The sequence below is a fragment of the Chinchilla lanigera genome, unplaced genomic scaffold (assembly GCF_000276665.1).
Source record: "Chinchilla lanigera isolate Chin_1 unplaced genomic scaffold, ChiLan1.0 scaffold00099, whole genome shotgun sequence".
In the NCBI taxonomy this organism is placed as follows: Eukaryota; Metazoa; Chordata; class Mammalia; order Rodentia; family Chinchillidae; genus Chinchilla; species Chinchilla lanigera.
Genome location: NW_004955500.1, coordinates 3,481,296 through 3,500,606, shown reverse-complemented (window position 1 = coordinate 3,500,606; position 19,311 = coordinate 3,481,296). Strand labels below are relative to the sequence as shown.

Here is a 19,311-nt window from a genome sequence, read left to right as displayed (position 1 = left end):
ACAGATCTTGCAGAGAAGGCCAGGGAAAATTGAACATAAACCCTCACACTGTAACCAGACATAAGGACACTGTAACCAGACCGGTTATAGGATCTAGAACTTGCTGGGGTTATGAACCTTGTCATTTACACTCCAAGGTAATTCACCAGCCCATTTTTCATCCGTTCCAGGTACTACTTAACAACCACATGCAATATTTAGCGATGTAAATGTATGGCATTCTCTCTCAAAGCTTGGTGGATTTAATATTTCATACTAGTCCGTGTTCTTGGTGGTGCCTTCAGGGTATGGGGTGTGTTTTATTCCTTTCTGAATTTACAGCAGTATAGTGTTCAGCTAGCACATCCAGAGTGTTCATAAAAATGAGGGTGAGGAACAGGTCAGAGAAAAGAACCAAATTCGTTTATTGTGCGCCTACTATGTGCTGAGTATTGTTAAATACTTCACAAATACACACATACTTCATCTTCACAGTAATATGGGGAAACGGCATTTATTATGCTCATAAAGCCGCTGAACTTAAGATGGCTAGGTGGATTGCCCAAGGTCACAGAAATCAGGGATAGTCCATAGTACAAAGTTGGAAACTGAGTCTCAGGGGATTTACTAGAGTCGCCTGCCTGCACCCACAGGCAGCTGAGTCCAATATTTCCCTCTCTCTGCTGGGAATGTCCTGGTCTCTAGAGGCTCGGGCTGCACACCCCGGAGGATGCATCCTCCTATCAGTATTTGCACACTGCCGCTGCCCTGCGCAAGCATTTCAGGATGGGAATCACCAGGTCAGTCTTAGAAGGCAGGAACATCGTGAGTCCAAGGTTAGTACTAATCTCACAGCGTTGCCTTTCCCCAGGGATTAAGAAAACTTTTCATTTACCGTTTCCTTTTTTTTTTTTTTTTTTCTGGTACCAGGAATCGAACTCACAACCTTGTGCTTGCCAGGCAGGCGCTGTGCCTCTGAGCTAAATCCCCAGGCCCACTCACCATTTCCTAACCTGCTTCACAGCCTAGAGAGGAGCAATAAAAATCTCACATCTTCCACTTTTTAAACTGCTTTTGCTGATGGCACTTATGGAAGATGTTAGTTTCAGAAAAGTTTGCCTGAAGAAAAGCAGGGCTCAGGAATGCGTGCCAGGGGTAAAGCAAAGACTCAATTCTGAATCTACGATGGTTTTGCTTTTTAAAATGCAAAGAAAATTTAATGAAATCATAAAAACATCTAAAACCTATGGAAAATTTAATACAGAAATTGTCCAATGTCCACAGGAACTTAAATAAGCCCTATAAAAGCTAACTTTCCAGTTTCTGGTGAATACAAATACAAATACAAAGAAACATAACATGTATACAAATACAAAGAAAAGAACTTATGTAAACATAAGCCCTATAAAAGCTAACTTTCCAGTTTCTGGTGAATACAAATACAAATTGATTGTTCCCAATGAGAATTTATAAAATGTAGCACATACAAGTGCTTTAACCCTAAACCCTAAAAATATACAATTATCCCCAGTTGACACTGTCCTAAAATCTTTCATATAACATTAAGTTCCAATGACCATTTATGTACTGGTCTAAGATTAACCAACATCTGTTGAATATTATCTGTGTTTGACCTGAATTACTCCCTATAATGCTCACCGCATTTTAGCAAAATGATTATACACATACAAATAAAAAATTCAACACAACAGTGGAGTAATTACAATTAAATATCTAAAAACTTCCATGGATTTATAAGAAAAGCAGCACTGAACTTTATCTGAGAGGCAGGCACGACTTCACAGAAAGGTTTCCACTTAGTGTGAGGGCTGAGGGCCATCTATCTGTGCAATGAGCCAAGCAGGCACATTCACGAGAGGCCCTTTGACTGCATGTACAGAGCCTGCACCATGAAGAAAGGTATTATGACTCGGGTAACCAACACATACCCCAGAATTAACAGAGAAATGCAGGAGTCCTGTGAGGAGCAGCAAGGTGCTGGTGACACTGAGGCAGAGAAGGCCAGCAGCTGCATATGAGCTAGACACCGAGAGCCTTTGTGTGGCACAGGTAGAATTCTGAGTGTCAGATTTTTATATTAAAAGAGTTACTTCAAAGAAATGGAGTAAGACCAAAAGAAAATAAAAAATAATAGTGTGCTAGTATAGTGACAACTGATGGTATCTTGAACTAAGGCATTGTTTTTTCTTAAATTAAAGAAAACTAACAAAACAACAATGAAGACAAAATCAAAACAACACAAAAACAACCAACACAATACATGACCTCAAAACAATATGATAGGAATTTACAGTGGTTGCTACCTTACACAGTTATCTTCAACAAAGTTACTCAGTCCACCAGACATAAGAATGTAAGATTGATCAAACAATCAAAGACAGTAACAAGTAACAAAAAAAAAAAAACATTGGAAATGATGCAGAGCTTCACCGTACAAGGTGGCAGGATTTCAACAATGGTTCTTATACTGCAGATTGTTGTTTTCAGATCAGATAAGACAGAGAGAGAAAAGAAACAAAGATAGGAAAGGAAAAAGTAAAATTATCTTTATTCACAGATGACATGGTACTCTACATCAAAGACCCCAAAAACTCCACCAAAAGACTTCCAGAATTAATCAATAAATTCAGTAGCATAGCTGGAGTCAAGCACTCAAAAATCAATAGCATTCCTAAGGCATTCTCATAAGAGTCTACAGGAGAAATAAATTCAAGAGATAACAAAGATGACTGGACAGGACATGTGGCTGGGTAAGTGACAAGCCATATATGTTTCCCAGGCTCTCTGGCTTGAGTGACTGACTGGATAATAAGGGGAGGACCTGGTGGGAGGGGGATTTAGATATTCTAGATGTCCATGGAACATCTACGTGGATACTGCTGGTTGGCAGTCAGATATCCACGTCTGGAATCTAGCAGAGGTATCTGGACTTGAAAAGATTGGGGAAAGATCAGCATAAAGTCAGAAGAGCAGATTTGAAACCACGGCAGTGGATTGAGCAGCCTTGGAAAAATATCTGAGATGAAAAGAGCAGGGATCCTAGGACAGAATTTTAAAGGATATAGATATCTCAGGGGTAGAGAAAGGGGATTTGACAAACTGGATTGGAAAGAAAGAGATACAGTCTGGCATTCAATCTCATTTGGTTTTATAGAAACCAAAGAGGAAGGTGTTTCAAATATTAAATTATAGAGCCAGCAAATGGTTTCACCCAACCTTATTTGTACACTCAGTGTATGACCCACTAGTTCTCATATTTGTGTAATCAGAGTTTGTGTACCCCCGTGACCTTGTCCACCCCTGATTCTTGCCCAGAGCCCATCTTAAATCTATAGGAGGGGATGAGGGGTAGGGACAGAGGAAAAATAATGACAAAAGAATTAGAGAACATCTATCTGTCTGTCTGTCTGTCTATCTATCTATCTATCTGTCTATCTTTCCAAATTTTTATTAGGAAGCTGGATGTAGGGTGCAATATTACATATAACAAAGAAAAATATTTCTAAAAAAAATTTTCTGTCTCCCACGATCTGTTAGCTGTGGCAGCTGTCATCTTTACGTCTTCTTTCCCCACAACTTCCAACCTTCTCGCTCTCCTGTCCTATCGGTGTACAGGAATTCCCGAGTAGGCTGTTGAGCTCTTCCATTTAGCGTCCAAACCCACCACCCTCCTTATTAAAACAAAGGATCCTCCTTGGTATCCACTCTTTTTTACAGAGTCCAGAAGGGGATGAGAGAACTTTTCATTTTCCCCTGTACACATATTTTTGTGTATCATTTTTTTGTTATAAAACCAAAATATATACCTTTAGTTTCATGTTATTTCTCTACTTTAGATTTTGTTCAACTTGCCAAATAAATGTACTCAGCTATTGACGTCAAACAAAGATTAAATAAATGAGAAGCATATCAGATATAAATGATTGTAGCAAAGAGACGTCTATAAAATGCATTTTCATAAAAAATTACAGCAGAACACAAGCACATATTTGGCTTTAGTTCTTCACCTTTGCACAATATCCACCATAGGCTTATGCACTTTAGGAAAGAAATGTGAAATTTGGAAAAATTCCCCAATCTCCATGAAATGCCATGAATTCAGAGCACCATGAGGCAGCTTCAAATTTTCTTGATGTTCTATTATGTATAGTCACCTGAGTCAAAGCAACAGCAAAGATTCACTTATTATCAGTCTTACCTGACAATAGTGAGTTTCAGAACAATCACTATAGGTCTAATTAAAAGTTCATATTTCCAACAAATCCTCTGATGACTGTAATATTGCTACAAGTAAAAAAAAACTCCAAGGATCCGCATTTTAAAGCAGCAACCAGGTAATTTCAATGCAGATGACTGTGGTCACAAGAATCCTCTGTAATGGTTTAGATGAACAGCTTTCTAGGCACCGCTGCACATTTGCTAAACAAGAAACTTCGAGAGATCTGCTAAGCAGAGAATTCCTATCTTTGTAAAGGTTCTGGTGATGCTACGATCAGACAGCAGTGAGAATCACCCCTCAGGGCACATTTCAAAATTTGCGGGTTACGGCGATGGTGTCTTGTTTCAAAGAACCCCGACTTCTTCATACACCATCACATTCTAGCTTTCCTTGATGAAAACCAAAGGAATTATGAAGAACCAGTTGTAGCTCAAAGAAACCCAAAATATAAATAGCAAAATAAAGGACAGATAGCAAGAAGTAGGGAGACAGACCTTTCTCATATGGGAAGGGGATTAAGAGATAACAAGTAGGCTGATCAAAGAATTAAGATGTGTCACGTGCATGTGGCAACTCCCCACAAGATACATAATCATTATGGGCTGGAAGAGTGTGCTAATAAAAAACAAAAACCGAAAACAACGAACTCCAAGAATAATTCTGAGTTCAGCTTTTAAACTGAACTTTATTCTACCCAGATGATATAATTGTGATTATATAAACATCGTACTTCAAGTGCTTTTCTGATTTGACCCGCACAAATGTCCCGTAACATGGGTCACAAAAAACTGTTTGTCACCCTATCGACGAGAACATGGCTTGCTACCATAGCAATAAAGTGACCCACTCCGGGTCACGGAGCACTCGTTCTGTCCACCGTGGGAATGTCCCATCATTCACCAAGCTTCTCATCACTGTGCATTTATTATTTCATTTGATGTGCACAGCAATACCACAAGGTGTAAAAAAGTGTAGTGGTTTTGTTTTTTTTGTTTTTTTCCAGTACCGGGAATCAAACTCACGACCTTGTGCTTGCCAGGCAGGCGCTGTGCCGCTGAGCTAAATCCCCAGCCCTAAAAAGTGTAGTCGTTTTGGAGACGTGGCAGTCGGGCTTTTTAAATCCTCATTCTGTTGGTCCAGAATGTTGGTTCTCATATCTGTGTGCTTGGAATATTCTCATTTATAAAATTATACATCATACTACCATCAGTGTAGTTGGGTTTGGAAGATTAAATACAGTGCATCTGAGCATGTAGGACAATGCTCAGCACACCGGAAGTGCCCTATGAAAGCTAGCCTTTCCTTCTGTTTTCTCCCTTCCTCTGTCCCCCATCCTCTTGTTAGTCCAGTGGTTTCCACCACACCTGTCCACCCTTCTTAGCAGCTCTGCCCATTTACACCGTGAAGTGTCCTCATTCTGGGCTCCTGGTGTTGGACCCATCTTTAACTTGACTCGACACTGAGCCTTTTGCTGCACAGCACCTCCCAAGGCTTCTCCTCATGCCCCACCCACAGTGAGGGAACCTTGTCTTGAACACCGCATGTTAGACTAGTAGGCAGAGATTAGAAGACACAGGTTCCAGGCTGGGGTCCTGACACTGATTGATTTTAACCTCTCTGCGCTTCAGCAGTAAAACTCTGGGTATGAAAAGATTATTTTAAGTGTTTCTCCTACATTAAAACTCAAGATTCTATGATTTACTGAACTTGTTTGTCTAAAAACAACTTTTGTATTTTTTATTTTAGGCATGAGTTTAAAATGAATACTTGGAATTACAGAGGACGGCTCTGTTGGCTTCTGTGATTTCTTACTGCTCACAAAAAACTCATTTGCTACTCGTTTCTTGGCTTTATGGTTCTATTTTAAAAACAAATAGACGTGCCAATAGAAGATCTCATATCCCTGGCACTGTCCATTAAAGCTAGATTCAAGGTTTGGCCCATATGATTTGGGGAGGGGACATTTACCATGAATGAAGCCCTCAGGGGTTACACTGTAGCCTCACTTACACAATTGCCATTTGAAGTACAGTCACATTCTGAGGTTGACACCCGCCTCAGAGGAGCTGGGGGGCCTGATGCAAGGACTAAGTGTGTACAACTCCAAGACAGTACAGTCTCAGATATCGTGTGCTTGTGATACACTGACAAACGGCAGCTGCTCCAGAGACTTCCAGGGCCAGCTGTGCCCCACACAAAGATGACAGTGAGGGCTACGGCTGAAATGTTCTTGCAGGTTGCTGACTACAGCAAATAACAGGAGGACAGACCCCACACATCTACAGGAAAAATACAGATTTAATGGAACTGTATCCTGCTGCCTCAGTGTAGCTTTGCAAACACTACTGTCCATGTGCAGTGATAGAATTTATATCTTTCCCATTTTTAAATCATGTTCTAGTTCTCTTTTAAGAAAACACCTCAGGGACTGAAGCGTGTTATTGTAAATTGGGACACAACTTAAATGTCTCTATTTTCCACTTACTTAACCAAATCTTATGATTCCTTCAAGCTACGTTCTCCCACATTATACATAAAGGCTTGAATGATCTTTGTTGCCCACAATAATCCCTCACAGAACTTACTGCCTGTCTTTCAACAGCAATCTATATTATGTGCCAGCCAGACTGTTAGTTTCACTTTGAAGTGAATATGACTGTCGCTCTGGTACTTGATCATGCCCTGAGATGTCCTGCCGGATAACTTCAGTGTTTCCAGCTCTCCTGATTTCTTCTGCCAAGTGCCCCTTATACATGGGCCACCTGTCAAGAATCCCCCCTGGTGACCCTGCTTGGTTGGTCTCTTTCATGCTTCATGGCCACAACTCACTGTGGTAACTCTGTCCACTTTTTGCTAATAAATACAACAGATTCTTTTCTATGCTTGTCCTCGAACCGCCTCCTCCCTGAGCCAGCAGTGATAGGAAGGGCAAAATGGCGGCAGTGAATAAAGTTGAGATTCAGCCCCTCACCCACACACCATGAAGAGAGTGGGCTACTATCACCATTAATCCAGGAATTACGTACAGCCCTTCCCTGCATGTCGTGGCTTGAGATCTATACAAGGAATTTAAACTACTTTGAAGAAATTACAGGAAATACTCCAAGTCTAAGGACATGTTAAATCTGGTGGGCAAACACTTAAAAAACCTTTTCTTTCTAAATAGCCTGTAAATAAAACCTGCTGGAGTAACTCAGCATGAAAATAGATTGCAACTTGTCAAAACACTGTGGCCATTTAATTAGAACAGATTTATGCTTGTTTCTCTGGCCTATATTCTGAAATGGTTGAAACCACTTCACAAACTGAGACTTCTAAAGAAGAATCCTACTAAAGTCAGGTCATGGGGTTTTAAAATGAAGTCTACTAAAGGTCATATGTCTACGTGTTAATTAGTTATCCCATTTCTCAGAACCAGGGGGGAAAAACACATTTAAAATCTGTTACATGGTAAAATAGCAGTAGCATGCAATCTTCATATCATTTTTTCAGGCATGAAGAATGGCTTTTGAGGGAATATCACTTCTCTCCAAGTGCTTTATGACCATTACAAAGAGTCACGAATAACACTTAACTGTGCAAGTTATTCAGATGTTATTTAGATATTTAATTACTGTAACATCACACTTCAGTGGGAATGACTTAATCTAATATTATTGATGGTTCATTTTCCCAGTATTAGTAAACATTTTACATCTTGAAAAATCACATATTCTTGGGCTTTTGCCATTCCTTTATTTATTCTCTTGTTCAGCAATATACTTACCATAAAACTGCAGTGTATTTAACTTTAACTTGCTATGGGGATAAAACAATTTGTGAAACATTTCTTTCCCTGGAGGAGTTTACATGTTATAAGAAATGCAAGGTAAGAGGTACCTAAATAAATTACAAGGAAGAAGACTGAAAAGATATGTCAACTATATAAGGATTTACCAACTCTTATTTTTAATTTTTCTTCTTTTAATAACCTCTCCTCTAGATGGTTACTCTTATTACCTCAATGCACACAAATCCAAGATATTACACACACACACATGCATGCACAAATACACACATGCACACACATGCATATACATATATGTACATATGCTCATATATATTTGATGGAGTTATATAGCAATATAGATATATTTTTGCTAAATCTACCACCTACTTTCCAATTCTTTTTTATCTTTACTAAAATTTATTTTATTTTAATTGACAAAAATTATACATGTTTGTGATGTGATATTATGATATTTGCAAAAATGTGGAATGACTAATATCCATCACCTCACTTATTTATTATTCCTCTATGGTGAAAACATTTAAAATCTACTCTTTCTGCAGTTGTGAAAGTATATTCTTATTAACCATGATCACCATGCTGTGCAGTAGCTCACTGAAAGCCCTCCCCCAACAGGAACTTTGTATCCTCCTCAACATCTCTTTTCTTTCCACCATTCCCACCCATGGATATAGATCCTATCATCCCCATATCGCCATATACCTAAATCAGAATTCGTGATATTTCTCTCAAGTCACATATTCTGTCACATTTCTTGGCATTAGTGAAAAGCTTCTCCATTATTTCACCCTACTGCTTTGAATCCTGAAGTTGCTTATTTAGTTGACAAACATTTCTACAACATTGCAGAGGTCCTGTAAGGGGTACGAGATGAGTGCACACAAGTAAGTGTGAAAAAGATATGTCTCCCACTTGTAAGAGCTCACAAAAGGCAGGGTCAACCGTCACAGCTCATGATGCTGTAAAAAAAAAAAGTCATCTTGAGGAACTCTCCCTTAATTCCAATGCATGCATAAACGTTATTTCTATTTTCAAATAACACATTTCTTGTGTTTATTTCTATTGTCACCATCCTGAGGAGGCCTCTAATATTCCATATATAAAGTGCCACACTCACTGAGCAAACTTGATTTTCTTCTTTTGAAGAAGATACCTCCTTTCAAATCATCCTTCAAGCATTAAAGGAAGCGTTCTTAAGATAACCATTGCTGGCTACCACTTGATCCTCAGCACTCTAATTGGCTCCTTAGTGTCCTCAAGATAAAGTCCAAATTCATTGTGAGCTTTTTAAGACTTTCTGTCATGCAGCTTCAGTACATACCTGCAAAGTTCTATAGTATTAGAACTCACGAGCAGTCTTATTAGCAGTCTCTCTCATTGTTGACTATAGTTTATATTTTTTTTTGGTTTTTGGTTTTTGGTTTTTCTCTGGTACAGGGAACCGAACTCATGACCTTGCGCTTGCCAGGCAGATGCTTTGCTGCTGAGCTAAATCCCCAGCCCCTATAGTTTATATTTTTATACCCTTACTAGGGACCATGCATACTTCTATGCAATTCTGAGTCATAGCCAACCATATGAAATCAACACTATTATTAACCCACATTAATTAGGTACCTCATCTCAAAGTCACACAGCTATCAAATGGCAGAGCCAAGATCTGAACCAGAGAAGTCTGACTCAAAAGCCAATACCTTAATCAATTTGCTTCAAATCCAGATGACAGGTCAGGCATGGTGACACATGCCTTAGTCCCAGTTACTCAGGAGGCTGAGATGAGAGGATTGCTTGAGCTCACGAGTTCATGACCAGGCTGTGCAACGTAGTGAGACCCCCATCTCAAAAATAAATAAATAAAAGGAACCCTTAGATGATGGCTAGGAAACTAACCATAACTGGCTTGGAGCTCTAAGCTGCAAAGCTGTAGAAGTGCAAAACTTTCCCATGCGTCCCTATAGTCATGAAAAGCTACTTTCTGGCTTTCTGTGCTTCTTGGATATTTGTTAAGCAGTTGTTTTGTCAGTGCTAGATTACACTGACCCAACTAAAAATTCAACATTTTTTAATCTTTTCTAACCCCATGTTATGGGTTATGTCTAGATGCTCCCTCCAAAGCCTTGTGTGGTCATAGATGGAACCTTTTGGAGGTGGCTGGATCAAGGGCGTGTGATGCTGGGATCCAGGTGTGTGAGTATTAAATTAGTTCACCATACTCTGGCAGGATTAAGGGTGGGCAGATTGCATAAGATATAAGGGATAGAAAGAGGGTCATGGGTTGCACGTCACTTGTTGGTTGTTGCTTGATGCCATGCTGCTGTCTGCCTTCTGCCTGCCCTGCTTCACCATGAAGTTTTTCTTGTGCCGTGTGCCACTCTGCCTTGAAGCCAGCCCACTATTAACTGAAACCACTGCAATCGGTGAGCCAAATAAACCCTCTCTCCTTTAACTTTTGGTGTTGGGTATTTTGCCTCAGCAAGGAAAAAAGTAACTAAAACACCTGAATCCCCTAGAGTCCAGTTATGTCAAGCACCCGTGAGACTAGGTTGATGAACACAACTTCTCCAGACCCACTATAATACAAATCATGTTACATTTTGCCGGCATCTGTTTATGTCTTAGTTCTGGTGCTTTTATTAAAATCCTAGCAAAGCACAATACAAGCAACAAATGCAGAAAAACCTATTACAAAAATACCTATATAATAGTTTTACATTGTGTAAATGTATTCATAATTGGTCTATTAATTTTGTTAAAAATAAAATCTTTATAGAAAAAGTATCAAGTTCTTAGGCCTGATGGTGTGGCTTCCTAAGAGAGCATATGGATAATATGCATGAGGCCCTACATTTGATCCTCAACACCAGAAAAAATTCTAATAGTTTCTTTTATTTTTTAATCAAAGTTTACAGAATCTTCCTATAATATAAGTTGGATTTTCTTGTAATTAGAAAAGTCTAGAATCAACTACTTTGAAATCATTTAAATCATTTCAAGAAGGATGAGTCATTTAAGGAAGCTGCCCCCTCCAGTCCCAATAATTTTCTACTTTTTCAACCTTCCTTCATCTGAAATGTGCAACCATGGGATGACTGGCTCACCGTTTAGTGCGTGGTGGACCCTGTGGGACGCTGTATCATACATTTTCCAATATCTTGAACAGTCTGTGTTCAGGAGCTCTGTGTCCTTAAATTAACCCTTTTCCACAGTCCTGGCTCCCAGACCTCCTCTGCGATGCTCCCAGAGGTGGACCGGGGGGCCTGAGACTCAACGCTGTGCTTCCTTCATCAACCTCACTGTGCAGCCCAGGGTCAGGGCCTCCCGCTGCTCCCGCCAGGTCAGGACTGTGCTGTGGAGGCCCCCATAACACCAAGAAGAACGGGGAACCGGTGACATGTGCTTGCCACAAAGTAGAAAGTGCTAGGAAAATTCCACAGAGGAAGTGATCACCAGGCGCCGATCACTGCGGAGTCAAAATGGTCCTCAAGTGTAGGACCTAAGCCAGTGAATCTGGAAGGGAAAGGACTCCTGGAGACCTTGCAGCAGTGCCTGTGCTATGGTCAAGAGTGAAACAGCAAATTTCATCTGGGGAACAGCCGGAGCAGGGAGACATGGGAGAGAAGAGCCAGGGCCAGGCTGTGGAGCACACTAAGAGAGCGCTGCCCAGCTCTGACTTTACCTTTGAACTAGGAGGAATCGACAACAATATCCAGGCTGAGAAATGATGTGTACAGCACGACATTTCTTATTGTTACGGTTTGTGTCTTGATATCCCCCTAGCGCCTTATGCACTCCTTTTTGGAACCTTATGCAAGCTTTTCAGAGGCGGTTGAATCTAGAGGTTGTGACGGATCCGTGGTCCAATGGTGGGATTATAGGTGTGAGCACTACACCTGCCCCCCCTGCATATAATATAAGGGACAGAAGGAGTCTTGTCTCTCTCTTCTCTTGTTGCTTTTGCTTTCTTCATGAACTGTTGCCCTCTGCCATGTGCCACCCTGCCTTGGAGCCAGCCGAGTATGGACTGAAACCTCCACAAACTGTGAGCTAAATAAACCTTTCCTCCTTTACCTTTGGTGCTGCGTATTTTGTCTCAGCAACGAGAGAAAAGTTACCAAGACAACGATTATAAACTATGGGGATGGGCTGCACGGAACATGTGGTAGAAAAGGTCACTTAGAGACAGTAGTGCCATCAATTATTTTAGGATAGTATACAGAACAGCCAGTATTGAAATGATGGCAAAGAAACGGGAGAAAGGATTGGGGTAGAAGAGATAAAAAGGTGACTCATTAGGCCTGGCTGGTTTGGTGGTGGGAGAGAGGGAAAGGGAATTAAGAGAATTAACTTCCGGTGTTTCTTTTGGATTTTCTTTATATCAGGCATTATTACTTTTAGCACCAAAACCCCACCTCTCCCCTTTCTTTAGGACTGCTCCACGCCCCAGCCTTCCCGCTGCCGCAGCCAGCTCAGGGATGGGCACAGGAGGCTCTGAGCCCTGCAGTCCCTTTCTAGGGAGCTTGGAATTGGGCTGCGGAGGTAGAGGGTGGTTACCCTCTGAGATACTGGCAGTGGCCTTTTTCTTCCATATGACCTAGAAAATTGAAACAGCTGCTTTGCAGTAGGAGATAAAAAGAAAGTGGAAGTGAAAAAGCAGAGATGAGGATGGAGTATAAAGGGTGGGTCTGGGTTCTCCACGACACTTAAATCTCTGGTTTGAAGTGTCCCTGGAGACAAATGCATCCCTCCTCTTGAAGGGTGCGGGGTGTCCCTATAATGCAGAAACACACTCACTCTTTGATTAAAGCTGCCCTGGCAGGGTTATTGTTACTTGCAGCCAAAGCGGTCCAAACGGATATATTCCCCAGCACGAACTCTTCGTCTTCACTCAGCTGGTCTCTGACTGTTTTCTGAACACTCAGCACTTTCCTGACGCCTTACGTTTCTGCACCATTTTCTCATGGAGAATGTCTTTCCCTTTCTGCTCTGGCTGACTCTGCCTATGAAAGTCCTGGCTATATTTCCATTCTTTCATCTGTCTTTATTTAGTACTTCTTGATGAATCCACAATATGTGCAAATGGCAATGTTATATTTTTCCACTTGAAGTCCCTGGGCTCAGTGAACTTATTTAGAAGAATACTTCAAATTTACACAAATGGAGTGATGGGCAGTGAGGGAATATATGCTCTCACACTACAAATTTAATAAAATTCAAGGGCACAAAAGCCTTCTTGGCTACTAATACCTTTGACTTAAAGATGAGTTTGCAAAGATGCCAGTGGGCCATTTAACCAAAGTGGCCACTTCACATTAGGAAGTATTTTATTTAGGAGATGGAAGAAGATGAAAAGTTCTCTGTACAAGTCATGCATACTATGTTACTGCCCAAGTGCTACAAATCCTATTTGCATCTGTCTAGAGCAGCTTCTGTAGCTAGTAAGAGACGACCTGCAGCCTGCCTGCGTTGTCTGATTCCAACCCTGAGGTTTTCTCTATCGTGCTAAAGTGCATCACAGGAAACGAAAAGGAAATATATCAATTTTTATGAAAAAATATTCAATTTTTATTCAATATTTTTATCTCTTCAAATAGTTTTTACACCACATTTTAGATTAAAAATAGGAATAGTTGCTAAGAATGATCCTGAACCTAATGCCCAGCATATATTACACGGCAAAACAAACAAAACAACTATTGTTCTCTTTTGACACAACAGAGAAAGGTTTCATAAAGGCCCCTCTTTGCGTCTAGAAAAAACAAAAACAGTGTGCTATCCTGCAAAATCTCACTTCAGTTCAGAATACAGTGGTGTGTCCTTTCCCTTCGGCAATGGTGGCCTTTGTTCCTGGGACTTACAAAGCCTCAGGAGGGGCGAAACCAAAATTGCCTCGTGAAAGTCATAAGAGAATGTCTAGCAGACGGATGGACATTTAATGAGCAGGACAACATGCCAAGAAATAGCGCATGTCTCTCTCTGCCCATTGAAATGACTATTCTTAAAGCCCCAAACATTCACGCCCAAAGATTACACCAGTAACACTGGTTAGCGTGATGCTATTGTACAGAGAAATCTGTTGCTAAGCAAGACGGAAATATTGTTTACATGAAAAGGGAATGATCTCCGGTGAATACCGAGAGAAAGGGATAATTTCCATAACCAGAAGAAGCACTTTTACATCACTTCATTTCCACTGCTATAAAACCCCAAGTTGCACTGACATGTTTTTTTTCCCTGCTTTGCTGGCTTTATATCTCCATCATCTCTGCAGCTTTACTAAATGGCACGGTTTTGTGGCTGGTTTCGTTGTTGTCCTTTGTTTTATTCCCCTGTAAGCCTTTGGCAGGAAATACCAGCATGCTGCACTGCTTCTAGCAACCCTCCTTGCCATGTTCATAAAATGAATTTTTGGTGTTTCTCTCATAAAAGCTCACTTAGATTTTCCTCCCAGTAAAACTGCCGAAAATATATCAGAGGTGGCCCTATTAATAGCAACTGTAAACGATGTCCTTGTCTGGATTTATGGAGCCCGCCGTTTATAGTGTTTGTTATACTGAGAACAAAGCATACAGCAGCTTCGGTGAGAAGAGGGGAAAAAGCGAGATGCTTACCTGCATCACAATAAGGAGGTCAAAGACCAAGATGAAAGAAGCAAGGAATGCTCTGGAAACCTCATCACTGGGCAAAAAGCCGCGATTCAGCTTGTCCCAGCTGATCCAATCCGTTGTAATGACGAGTACGACCACAGAAGTCAAAGTGAAAAGGACTGTCCTGCAAAGAGAGAGACACTCATCACCTTCCACAGCATAACAGAGATGCCGAGGAGAGCACAGGGCCTGTGCTGCAGCGTCCACCAAATACCGGCCACTAGGCACACTCACGAAAACAACAATGAAAAAAGAAATGAATTAAGTGCTTCCTTTCAAGAGCCATCAGGGGAAGTTACGATAGCATCTCTTCCAAGAGTTTCCTTCAAGAACATTAAGATGACAATTATGAAACAAACAATTAAGAGCAAACTATGGAGTAAGTGTCCCAAAGAGAATATTGGTGTGGAGTTCTCATTACGATGTACGTGGCTCAGCTGAGGCAGCAGGCATGCATATACAAAAGCACAAGGTAGTTGCTGTAAGAGTAAGGAAGGCCTTGGATGCTATTATCCTCTTTGGGAGAAGGGGACAGTTGGGCAGCTTTCATGACTATCCACATGGTCTGATGAGCGCATTAGAGAAAGAGCTTCTAAGTCCTAACAGTGTGGCTGCTCCTCCTCCCAGGACACATACAATCAGACCTGCAGTCTACGGATCTCTTTCCATGCTGTATCATCCATGCCTTGTTTAGTGTTCCCATAAAATCTTGTAGAATTACTCACAGATTTAAATCATTTTATTTAAGCTTAAAGCATTTTAGGTAATCAAAAATAGTCACATTATACTTTAATACAAACATTCAAAATAGATCTGAAATGCGGGTAGTGAAAATTTAATCAACCAGGTAATGTCCAGAAGGTAGGTTAGCCTTTGTTCTCGGGGCTATATTGTTACCTGGATATTTTTTAAATTTAAGAAGGAAAGAATCTGTACACTTAAAAGACTAAGACATTAATGAAAGAAATCCAAAAAAATAAATGGAAAGATACCCTGTGTTCATGTAGTTGAAGAATATTGTTAAAACAATATATGATACCCAAATTGATCTACAGATTCATTGCAATTCCTATACAGATCTCAATGGCATTTCTTTTCACAGAAATACAAAAACAATTCTAAAATTCACGTGAAATAATAAGAGATTCTTAATAGCTAAAGGAATCTTGAGAAAGAATTTTGGAGACATTACACTTACTGATTTTAAATTATATAACAAAGTCATAATAACCAAAATAGCAGGATACATGGAAAAATTTATAAAAATACAGAGCTGAGAAATAAATTCCCACACATAAAGGTCGACTAACATTTGACAAGATCACCAAGAATAAAAACTAGGGGAAGGCTAATCTCAACAATGGCATTGAAGAAATGAATATCCTCATGCAAAAGAATGAAATTGGATCTTGATCTTACACCATATAATGTAATAGAATTGATTCACAAAGAATTAAAGACCAATATACAAGGCCTGACCCTCCTGGGTGTTTGCTGCATTTAACATATTTCATTTATTCGATATATAATACTCTTTTTAAATTGTTTATTGATATACATTAGATATACACAATGACCACATTCATCACAGGGAATTTGTAACTGCGTATGATATAACTTGATTCTCTTCTTCCCCACTCCCCTACCCTCCCTTCAACCCCTCTTCCCCTCCTTCTTTACAAAAGCTTTGTTTCCAGTTTTTTATTTCTTTTCTAATTTGTTTCTTTTTCCTTCTTCCTTTCCCCCTGTTCCCTCCCTAGATTCCTTTTGCATTTGAACATTTTTTTCCTATTTCACATTACCTGTTATACATACAATTTTGGCTTCTCACACCAGAGAAACAATGTGGTATTTACACATGTTTGTCTGGTTTATTTCACTTAAGAGTATGATCTTAAGGGGTATCCATTTCCCTTGAAATGTCTCACGATTATCTTTATGGTTGAGTAGTACTCCACTGCATAAAAAACACATCTTCTTTATCTATTCATTAGTTGATGGGAACTTGGACTGTATTTAAGATTTGGCTATTATAAACTATGCCTTATAAATATGGGTGTGCATATATTGCTGTGGAATGATGCTTTTTTTGTGTGAAGATACCAAGAAGGGGAATAGCTGAGGCTAATAGGACCTCTAGTCTTAGTTGGGTTTTTTTTGTTTTGTTTTGTTTTGTTTGAGGAATCTCCACATTTAGTTCTACAGTGGCTGCATAAGTCTACACTTCCACCAACAGTAGACAAGGATTCCTTTTTCCCAACAGCCCCATCAGCATTTGTTATTGGTTTATTTCTTGATGATAGCCATTCTTTCTGGGGTGAGATGGAGTCTCAGTGTTGTTTGAATTTGCATCTCTCAAATAACCAGTGATGTTTAACATTTTTGTAGATATTTATTTGCTGGTTCTACTTCATCTGAGAAATGTCTGTTCATTTCAGATTCCCATTTTTGGACTGGTCTTTAAATTTGTGGGGTCTGATTTTTTTTTTTTTTTTTTAGTTTTTTATATATTCTAGATAGTGGTTCCTTGTCTGAGGAACATTTGGCAAAAATGTTTACCACTCTGTTGTCTCTTCATTCTGTTGCTAGTTTCTCTTACTGTTTAAAAGCTAGAAACTCTGTTGCTAGTTTCTCTTACTGTTTAAAAGCTTTTTAATATGATGAGATGCTAGTTGTGGATTCTTTGTGACAGTTCCTGTGCAACTGAGGTTTTGTTCATAAAGTCTTTGCCTATAACAATGTCTTTAAGAGTTTTACATATTCTATTGCCATATGACCATCTCAATAGATGCAGAAAAAGCATTTGACAAAGTCCAACATCTATTCATGATTAAAAACTCTACAGAAAATTGGAAGAGACAATCTTTATCTCAAGACAACAAAAGCCATTTATGACAAACCAATGCCAACAACATACTAAATAGACAAAACCTAAAAGCTTTCACTCTAAAATCAAGAACAAGACAAGGATGTTCACTGTCACCACTCCTATTCAATATCCTTCTGGACGCATTAGCCAGAGCAATTAGACAAGAGAAAGAAATAAAAGGAAGAAGGACAGAAAAAGACAAAATTAAATTAGCCAGTATATAATACCCTTAAGAGATCTTTGTAAGTGTTTTTGCTGGCTTTATTATTACTTCTGTTTTGACAAAGAGTAGTGCTGGAGATCTCAAGACATAGTTACTAGTAACATTTTATTACTCCAAGGGGAAATTAAAGGAGGTAATCTGCCTAGTATTTAATATTTAATACTACAAAAGGAAAAAATGGCAACCATTAAATATGAATGCATACAGCTCAGAAAAAGAATCCTAAAAATAAAACCCCAAGAGTTTGGAAAAAAAGAAAGGAAATTGGGAAACCAAAACACAATACATTCATTAATCATATTGTTTTTGCTTTGTTTTGCTTTTGTCTGTGTTGTTGGTATTTTGCTACTGTTCTTTTTTTACATTCTCTTTAAACTAAACTCATGCTCAATGTTAGATAGATAGATATATAATTTATCACACTGACAATTCGGTCAAAACCTCCAGTTTAAAAGAGTATTGACTCAGTAAAGTTAAACAAAAGCAGTTTCTGTTATGTCATGATGCCACAAAAGAAATGATAAATACTAGCACATTACTGTTATCACTATGTGACACTTATGGTATGCCAGACATTGGTGTAAAAGCTTCACACAAGTTAACTTACATATCTCTGCACAACTGTATTCCCATCACTCCTAATATACAAGTATAGAAACTGAGTTACAGAAAGTTAAATAACCCAACTTGTTACAACAAAGACTTTATCAGTTACAGAGAACATAAGACAGAGGGGACAGTAGGTGACTCAAGCACAGGCTGACTCAGGGCAGTCTGTCCAATAACCATTGCCCTGCATGGTCCATATTTGAATATTAACCACCTGTTACTATGTGCTATGATTTGTGTCTGCATGTCCGCCCAAAGCCTCGTGCAGTTATGGGGCGGGCTTCTAGAGTTTATGACTTACTGGTGGTCCAGCGCTGAGATTATAGGTGTGAGTGCTATGCCCACCCTGGGACTGATTGTTTGCATACAGTGTAAGGGAGGGAAAGAGGCTGCTTGCTGCTGCTCCTCCCTTTCTGCTCTTGTTGCTTTTGCTATTTTCCACCTCCACAAACTGTTGCCCTCTGCCATGTGTCATCCTGCCTTGGAGCCAGTCAAGTATGGACTGAAACCTCCACAAACTGTGAGCTAAATAAACCTTTCCTTCCTTATTTTGGGCGTCAGGTATTTTGTCTCAGAAGGGAGAGAAAAGGAACCTTTCTACCTAGAATGGAATTTGCTTTCATTTTTCATTATACTATTGGAAAAATACTATCCCAAGTATTTCTCATTTAAAAATAGAAGACAGAGACAGACAGGCACTGGCAAGAAACAGTTATAACAGCCCTGTGGCAATGAGAATGGAATTTTGTGGATACCAGCCATCTCTGCAAGGTCTTTGAGTTTTATTTAATCAATATAGTTGACAAGAAAGATGTTTACTCTGGACCACACTGAACTCGGGGAGTTCCAGCTTCTCTTTTAAGTAAGATCCAATTAAACAATTATCTGGATTATTCTCCTTCCAGACAGACTGTAGCCGGTGCCAACACGACATACTGGCTCATCAGTTCTACTCTC

The 19,311-nt window shown here is 39.6% G+C and overlaps 1 protein-coding gene across 2 annotated transcripts in view; it reads right to left on the bottom strand.

The window, feature by feature from the left end:
• The window catches only part of Tmem117 (transmembrane protein 117), a gene marked incomplete at its 5' end in the record, with an annotated part of 469,529 nt that overhangs the window by 66,010 nt on the left and 384,208 nt on the right, over positions 1-19,311 (bottom strand). For both annotated transcript variants that reach the window (XM_005406589.2, XM_005406590.2), the window contains 1 exon segment: positions 14,618-14,777. In XM_005406589.2, the coding sequence (XP_005406646.1) occupies positions 14,618-14,777 (160 nt within the window).